General features: G+C 36.7%; 1 protein-coding gene across 1 annotated transcript in view; it reads right to left on the bottom strand.

The window, feature by feature from the left end:
- Nucleotides 1-8112: 8112 nt before the first annotated feature.
- LOC106871453 (corticotropin-releasing hormone receptor 2) overlaps nucleotides 8113-9768 on the bottom strand; it is a 294443-nt gene continuing 292787 nt past the window's right edge. Inside the window, exon 12 of the mRNA XM_052971021.2 lies at nucleotides 8113-8364. Within this exon, the coding sequence (XP_052826981.1) occupies nucleotides 8137-8364 (228 nt within the window). The 3' untranslated portion in view covers nucleotides 8113-8136. The remainder of the gene's footprint in view (nucleotides 8365-9768) is intronic.

Below are 9768 nucleotides of genomic sequence, written 5' to 3' on the forward strand. Positions count from 1 at the left end.
CTATCAACACTGTAGACGGGATTAACTATTTCAAGGTAGCTTATGTACCTTAAATCTATGATAAATTTTCTAATCCACGCTGTGTTTTCATAAAATATAAATTATACAGGGCGGTGAGGTGGCAAAATCGTTAGCACGACGGGCGAAATGCTTAGTGGTATTTCGTCTGTCTTTACTTTCTGAGTTCAAATTCCGCTGTGGTTGACTTTGTCTTTCATCTTTTCGGGGTCGATAAATTAAGTACCAGTTGCATACTGGGGTCGATCTAATCGACAGGCCCCCCTCTCCCAAAATTTCGGGCCTTGTGCCTAGAGTATAAAAGAATATAAATTGTACAGTTGCATACATCACACACACACACATAAACATGTATGCAGTATGTGTATGTTTCTGTGAATACATGCAAATAGGAAAGGTAGCAGGCTATAACTACACCATTATATGAATTTTAATATACACATCTAACTTCAGTGATCCTTTATATTGTATCCACTGAAGTTCAATTACTAATATATTATTGTTAATTCTCTTATTTTGTTCATGTAGGCACTTCAAGTGTGTTTCGAACACCAGTACCACAAATAATCACACTCATATTTCCAATTCGTCAATAAATTAGTAAAATATATAACGTTATATATCTCTAACTCGCTACTGCTCGCTCTAATGTAGTCATCTAACTGCTGCCTAGATATTTATGTCTCTTCTCAAAACGTGAATTAGATAGAATGATGAGATCGACATTGTCAGACATTTTTCTTTTTAATTCAATATATTTCGAGAAAAGATGCAGCATTCGCAATTATCCTGTATGATACACGTTAGAATTATGAAAGACAAAATGATCGATTAATGATATATTATTTATATTTTTCAGATAACTCTCGTATTTTGATTACAGGGTAAACAAATTCATTTTGAAAACACCGCGTTGCAAAGTGTATACACGTGTGAGTCTACACTACACACACATATATGTGTGTGTGTAGTGTATATATGTGTATATATATATATATATATATATATATATATATGTGTGTGTGTGTGTGTGTGTGTGTGTGTGTGTGTGTGTGTGTGTGTGTGTGTGTGTGTGTGTGTGTGTGTGTGTGTGTGTGTACGTATATATGTATACATACACACATACATTCATATACATGTCTATATATGTGTATATATGTATGTAAGTATATGAAGTTATGTATTTATAGTTACCGATATGAATATGGAATATAAAGGTTACGTATCAAAAACAACTACTGTTGTACAATATATGAATACAAAATTTATATTTTTATATTCATATATTCAGACGAGTGTATTATTTTGGTTGAAGAAAATGAAATAGCCGAACACGAAAAATATTTGAGTGCCGGCTTCTTACAGTATTTATTGTTGTTCTTATATTATGAAACCAGATTCTTTTGGGTCGACTTTGATTTTTATCTCATAAGCTTGTGTAAAATACCTGTAATAAACTGCGGAAAGTTGATTCAATTGACTGTATTCGTCCTTCATAGAAATTTGTTTCCTGTTAAGCAAATAAATCAGACCCAATTGTTTAACACAACTTCTAAATTGTATTAAACTGCTGCATGCCATTCACTGTTATATAAAACTTTAAAAAACATTCATACAGGGAAATCATTCCAACATAGTTTATAATTAACATTCACTCGATGCCTTCTGTGTAAGTGCTAGGAGAAACTACTTCAAATTCAGCTTGAACATATTGCCTGGATCTCAGTATCTGACATGAAATTGGAAGCTCCCTTGAGGCTTTAAGTTTCGTCTACCTGTCCAGTAAGTGTAACCCAAGAAAATTTAATTATCTACAATGATTTCTTTCACGCTTCCATAATCAATAAAGAAATCTAATTCTGTATCATCCGATATTTTCCCTTCGTTTTGGTTTGAAAAAATTGCTACACGAATCTTCATTGAAACAACATTGCTGCAGTTTTAGAGGCGAATATAACTTTCTGTTCTGGTGGTCTCTATGCCAGCTGTGTAGTATACGTCTAGAAGCATCATTGAAAGTTGAACCATTTTATTGATTACATGTTTGGTCTGCTAGTAAAATATTAAATATTCTATTACAAGACTTTATTTTAATGAGGTGCTTCACACTTTGACATTGACGTCCGCAGAAAATGTCTCGAAAGTTAATTGAATTCAAAGATTAAAATAACATTCAGAAAATAATTCTTTGTAAAGTTAGTATATCAATTTCTTTAATGCACTTAGCCATTTTGTCATGTTGCAGATTCTGTGTTGCCTTTTCTTCTTCAAATCTTGTAGATTACGTCTCATTAACTTAATCCACCAACTGCGACGACATAAAAGATAGCAGTTTAGGTAACAGGGCAACATTTATTGAGGTAATTAGTTGCGACTCTTTATGTTCAAATCCTGCCGAGGTCACACTGTCTTTCATTCTTCCAGGATAAGTAGATTATAATACATGTCACATTCGGGGAGAAATTCAGTTGACTGAATTGATGATTCTCAGGTTTTTCCAAGGAAGAGTTTTCGACTATGAGTGTCAACTGAAGACTCATAGTCTACGGCTATGAGTCTTAGTATTGTTCGCACTCCATTGACACATGGGCGTGTGAATACCAACGACTGCCATATTTCTGTGAGTGACAGTGGTCCGGGCGTTGTTTGAAGGAACAATGTCTCACAAATTCTATCATTAGTCTTTAGGAGCAGCACTTTTTAGATGAAAAAAAAAATATTTGAAAATAAAGCTGGACTCAGAGACATACAAAACAATGAGGGATAAGTTCTCCAATGATGTGGAAAGCTCCGGCGTAAGGACTAGTAATAGGTTCATTAAGGACATTCTAAAGGAACGTTAAAATTTCATTAAAATCGAGTCACCCGGTACCTGGGTCAGCCGGTCTCCGGGACCACGAAATGGGTAGGTATGTCGTTTCATTTTTCCCTTCTGTTCTACCAATATGACAACGCAAAGAATGCGAGAAGGGTTTATAAATGCATGTCATTTTTAGTCAACTAGGAAGCAAGGTCACCTGCTCACTGGCATCAGGTCGCTAGGTTAAGATGTGATATCCATCGGCGAGATTAGTATTCCCAACACACCCACCTTTGCATCGGTTTCTGGAGACATTGAGATCTTCGCATTGCTCCGTAATGGGGTGAGGGCTGTTTCGGTAAATCCTGGGCCGCGAGATACATTGGTCTTGCTGAATGCGGGCGATATGTTAATAGTCCTGGGCATGAGCAGTAGCGAAGGTTGTGCTTATAAACTAGTCACCGCGTATGTAATGACTGGTGGGATCCAGATTTTTTCAGGCATCTGCAGGTTTTCCCGGGAACGTTCCACTCTTTACTGCTGTGAGCGATCTGAACACCAACTCTGGGGCAAATCTGGATTCTTTGGGGTTAGCTAATAGGAGAGGGATATAAAAGCAATGTAAACTTACTCAGTCGTTTTGAAAAGGCTGATCGGTACAGACGCCAATGATAACATGGGTAAAAAACATCGGGTCATGCAGATCGTAAAATAGAGTACTTTGTAGGCTAATGGATAGAGAGAACATAGTGTATCCACAATTTACATATATTGGCTACAGGGACCACAAATTTGTGATATGTAAGGTCGACCTAAATAGGCTGCATTGATAGGGACCGGGTTACTGGAAATTGAATGCGTCTTTCCTAGTACACCAAGTTTACAGAGACCGTATTAGGGAACACGTTAAGTAATCGTCAACAACCGATGATGATTAGACCTGAGAAAGGGCTATTAGATTGGAGTCGATAAGGCTAGAGTATTTTAGAGTAGAAGATCTAGCTAGTTAACCTAGAAGAGGCGCTGAGGAAAAATATTGCAACTGATGAGCTTGTAGCAAGACAGATTCATTACCACTTCTTCAACACTAAGCACAAATGATGTATTAGCAGGGTTACGAAGTATGCTCTAAGGCATGAGAGGACAAAAGCCGTTCGATGGACCTGGGTGGCTGAGGCGTAACGTAGGAATAAAGCCACCATTCTGTCTTAAGCAGGTTGGGATGGGTGAATGCTACTCGTTACCAAGCAGATGTGTGTGTGTTTTTATTGGCACTTTTCCTAACTGTTTGGGGCGGTCGGTGGACCGAAGATAGGGTTAGACTTTTCCGCCTACCAGGCATAATATTGGTATGGCCCATAAATTCACTGCTTTGATAACATTCTCTCCATTTTGTTTTGCTTTTAGCGCCAGTTAATAATTTCAAGAGTGATGATAAGCATGTAACAGGCCGATAATTCCTCATCTTTCTACCCATTTTTGTTTCTCCTTCTGTATTAGCACTGTCTTTTCTTTTGTCATCGATTACAGTATATATTTTCTATACAATCAATACGAAACGGTTGCATATAGCTGTGAATGCGAGAGAGATTTGAAATCAGAATCCCCGAACACAAACTAACGCAGGGGCATTCCAATTTAACATTTTCTTAAGCATATTTGTCACTTTTTTTATTTCTGATATTATATTCCCTTGTTTTGATCTATTTACCATTTCACATTTAAATATCCGAAACCAGTCCACTTCCTACTATCTTAAAACTCTTCGTTCCAAATATCAAGTATTTCGGCATTTGGCACGTCATTTCCCAGATGTTTATTATTATTGATAAACACTCTTTTCCTTGTTTCTGAAGAACCTGTTCTGCTATTAGCTTATTCTTTGTTGTTATCTAGTTTTCTTTTGCTAGCTTCCGGAAGTCCTTTTGTGTCTAATGTACTACCCATGGTTCTCAGTTCTATCACTGTCTGTGACTATCTTCTTTTCAGTTATTTCCTTTACTTTTTTCAAGATCTTTACTGAGCTGTTTAATTTGATTCCCAAGTCTCTATGTCCACCATGGATCTTTGACTCATGATTTTAACCTCCAAGAATTTCTACAGCAACATAGCTGCGCAGTGTATGAAGTCGTTGAGTTCTGTTATATTTTCGACATTTCGTTAACAACTCGACCGCCTTACTTACCATTTTATGTAGTCTGTGTGTGTGTAAGAGAGAGAGAAAAAGTGTGTATGTGTGTAAGGGTGTGGGTGTGTTTATATGAATCGAACTACAGCTGTTTAATTAGAATATTTTATTCGTTAATGCCAAAATCCCACCTGCATTTTATTGCTATGTTTTGTGTAACTCCCATTCGAAATGTGTCATCCGTTTCCACTGTATTTAATATATTCTTAAATAAAATAATCCATTTTATAAAATAAAATAGTATTTTTAAATAGCAGCTTAATGTTTTAGCAAATGGATTTGTTTCAATGCCAACTGCTGTGTAATCTCCATTATGGAAATATAGTTGTTCCCCTCTAGTTGTGGATTATCTATGCAAATCTTGCATTGTTGAATGGAAACCCGATGGAAGCTAATTTTAATAAAATGTCTTAGATTGAAGCTAACACATATCTTTGTTTGCTTTATTTTATGTCAAAACTTTCTTTAAGAAACAAAATCTAATAATATTATTTCACTGCAGTTCCTCTGCTGTCATCACGAATATTGTACCGCTACAAAATTAATCACATTTAGCACAAGAGATTCAGACCTAGTAATTAGAATGAAAATTCTACATTTTAGTTTTGCAACAACAACAGCAAAATCATCATCAGTGTAGAGGATAAATATCCTGTAATAAGTTAAGGCTGTTTATTTTCAAATTCTCTATTAAGCGTAATGGCAGAGGTTTTTTATTTATACAGGATGTTACGTGGAAATCGCTCAACAAAAAAACGTCTTGAATTTTTCATTTAAAGGTGAATAGCATGGCATCCAGCAACGAAACACAAGGAAAATTGAAATATTCAATAATTTAGAAGTATTGAACTTGTGTTCGATTCTCAACAAATTAAAATAGACTTAATAATTAATCAATAACTTATATTGCTTTTTGCACGCCCATAAATTTTTCCAGATAACTTATAAATGTTCAGTATATTAAATATGTTAACGCAAACGTGATTATTGTATGCACTACAGATGCCACATCCACCTATATATATATATATATATATATATATATATATATATATATATATATATATATATATATTAGCTTATTAGCAATCAAACGCAACGATAGGAATGGGATTTGCCCACTCTATAGGAGCAAATCATGGAACACCATAGAAAGAACTAAGAAGAAAATAGGGAAGGCAAGCTCATGGTACAATAGCCACAAGTACCAAAGCGTCATGTTCGTCGACACCACCCCTAGAGGCGAACTGGCGTACCGCTTTAGAAGGGCCCTAGACAAACTTAAGCTAAGAATTAAGGTTGTTGAAAGGCCAGGCAACCCTATCAAATCCCTTATCAGTAGAACATACCCTTTCAGTAGAACCCCCTGCACTGATAGGAACTGTATCGTATGTAGATTTAGCCCACAAACGAACTGCAAAACCAGAAATGTGGTCTATAGTATAAGATGTACAGAGGGACGATGCAGAAATAAGACAACGACATATGTAGGCGAAACAGCAAGGAGTATAGGGGAGCGGGCAAACGAACATTGGAGGGAACTTAAGGAAGGGAAGAACTCATCAGTTCTGTACCAGCACGCTGAGCAAGAACATAGAGGCTCAATCAACAACATAGAAATTAAAATCTTATCTACACATAGCAGTGATGCAGCACTTAGACAAATTACTGAAGCTACACACATAATAGAAGGGAAACCTAGCCTGAATAGGAAACTAGAATGGAACACTAACATACGCCACTAACAAACCACAGCATGTGACAACATGTTACCCATAAAACAATAATAGGAACAAAGTATAATACAATACATAGATAAACAAATGGAATTAAATACTACATACGTTAACAAAATTTAATTAAACACATTAAAAAAAAAAAAAAAAAACACACACACGCACACACACACACACACATGAACATATAAATAAATAAAAACTAATACAAATGAACACGTATTAACAGAGAATATAGGTGATACAGACACTCCCCATACACACATGCACTTACAAAAGACACAGACACATTGAAGGACACGCATGCGTAGACACATACAATAGGAATACAAAATACAAAATGGCTGATAGTTAGCAAGGTGAGACACACATAAGAAAGAAGGAAACAAAGGACCACTGATGAGGTCACAGAAGTGTGACGAAAGAACTCTGGCCGAAATAAGATTAAGATTAAGATTAATGTAATATAAAGCTGAAAAAAAAAAAAAAAATTAACACCAAATATACAGTGCGTGTGTTTTTATTGGCTAAACTGGCAATATGACCATCCCCAAGTACAACAATATATATATATATATATATATATATATATATATATATATATATATATGTGGTGGGGGGTATCTTTTATATCTTGCTTGTTCCAGTCATTAGACTGCGACCATGCTGAGGACACCGCCTTGAAGGATTTTAGTCGAACGAATCGACCCCAGTACGTTTTTCTTTCAGCCTGGTACTTATTCTGTCGGAATTTTTAAGCTACGGGTACGTAAACACATGAACACTAGTTGAAGGCGGGGATAGAAGATAAATACAGACACAAAAACACACAGATACACACAAACATACACACACACTATATATATATGCGTGTGTGTGTGTGTGTGTGTGTGTGTGTGTGTGTGTGTGTGTGTGTGTGTGTGTGTGTGTGTGTGTGTGTGTGTGTGCGTGCGCGTGTCCGATGATCGCATAGCTGGACAAATCTTCGAAGTCACTGTCAATACTATCCATGTCAAAGAATTATATATATATATATATATATATTCACTCTTTTACTAGCTCCAACCCATGGTTACTGCTTCTTCTGTAGTTGGTTGTTGGTGAATGGGCGATTTTAGATAGCCTGCGAAGAACTCCTAATTAACTTCGCTGGATGTTGAAAAGTTCTGAACTTTTGAGAAACAAATTTACCGTTAAAATCTCACATTTTAAAACTGGCACTAAATTTAATATTCAATTCAAAGTTCTGTGAGAGATAGAACTCCACCTTTCTGTATATTTATATATGCACACACACCAGAGAATAGTTAAAACATCTATTTGAACTTAGGTTGAGATTGTGCATGAAGTATCAGAAAAAGACACATAGATAATTCTGAATTCATTTTGTTTATTCATTGTACACTTTTTTCTTTCAGATCTATACATAACGTTTCTTCAGCATCCCATTGCGGGGAAACGCTATCTTGATCGCCTGGACTCACTCTGGCCATTCGTAGGGAGACGAGATGATAGTCTTCGTGAGTAGACTTCTGAAGACTCGGTGATCCGTAGGTACATTTTGTAGTTACACTTCTTGTTTCCATATGGTCTCGAACTTTCTTTGCTAAAGCTGCACGGACCTGAAAGATTGGAAAATTTTACTGATTAATTTTTGTGAAATAAATATGCATGTCTGATCATCTGATAATTAAGATTTGTATGGGTGTATAACTGAGTGAGCTTGCAGATTAAAAATAGGTAGAAACATTTGTGTTCACGCTTTATTTTGTTTTAGCCATTACGGTCAAGGCTACGCTGGAATAACACCATATTAATTCATTATGTAGTCAAAAGTTATTGACCCTATATTCAATTCTGCTACGCGCTTCAGCCTAAAGGCCGTAACTATGCTCGGACACCGCGAGTATTTATCACATTTCCATTGTCCATTCTTTTGTGATTAAATTTTGATAAAGGAGGAAGTTTGATATTACTACCCTCTTTTGAATTTTTTGTGATGTAGGTTCATCTGAGACCTCGGATATTAGGAGATCAAGTTGTGCCTTGAAAGCATCTACCCATATCTATGTAGATCTGTGACATTTTTGGGTAAGATATTGAATAGCTGTGGGCCTTTGAATCGTAAGCTATAGCCGTGCCCGGTCCTCAAACTAGACGGGATAAGTAGGGCCTTGGGAACAGTACAGTGACCTCCAGTTCGGTGGCTGGTACCAACACATCTAGGATCTTCCATATATATAAATCACTGCATATCTCTCCCCTCGTCGCTTCAGGGAGAAGAGTCGTAACTCTTTCAATCTCTCTTGATTGCTCAGCTGTCTTATTGATGCAATGTTCCTAGTGTAGCACCGCTGAACTGCCTCAAATTTCGCTATTAATTTGACACTGCTCACAGTTCAGAGCAGTAGTCCAGACAGTTGAGGACAAATGCCCTCCATAGAACCAGCATAGTTTCCTGGTCTTTTATTCTGAAACTTCTCAGAATCCATCAGGCCGTTCACTTGCACATTGCTGCCATCTTGGTGATAAGTACATGAAACGAAGCGCCCCCTTGCTCACATAAATCCCCAGACCACGCATGGTGTTTGACCCTGGGATTGCCACTCCTTTTCGGCCCAAATATTTTTGTTGCAGTACGTTAACTGGCTGCTAGCATTAGCTAAGATATTATCTTTGCATATGCACATACGTATGGATGTGTATGTGTATGTATGTTTGTGTATATATATATATATATATATATATATATATATATATATATATATATATATATATATAGTGGCTGTGTGGTAAGTAGCTTGCTTACCAACCACATGATTCCGGGTTCAGTCCCACTGCGTGGCACCTTGGGCAAGTGTCTTCTACTATAGCCTCGGGCCGACCAATGCCTTGTGAGTGGATTTGGTAGGCGGAAACTGAAAGAAGCCCGTCGTATATATGTTTATATATATATATATATATGTATGTGTGGCTGTGTCTCTGTGTTTGTCCCCCCTCCATCGCTTGACAACCGATGCTGGTGT

Source organism: Octopus bimaculoides, chromosome 10 (assembly GCF_046866305.1).
Source record: "Octopus bimaculoides isolate indiv1 chromosome 10, ASM4686630v1, whole genome shotgun sequence".
Taxonomy (NCBI): Eukaryota; Metazoa; Mollusca; class Cephalopoda; order Octopoda; family Octopodidae; genus Octopus; species Octopus bimaculoides.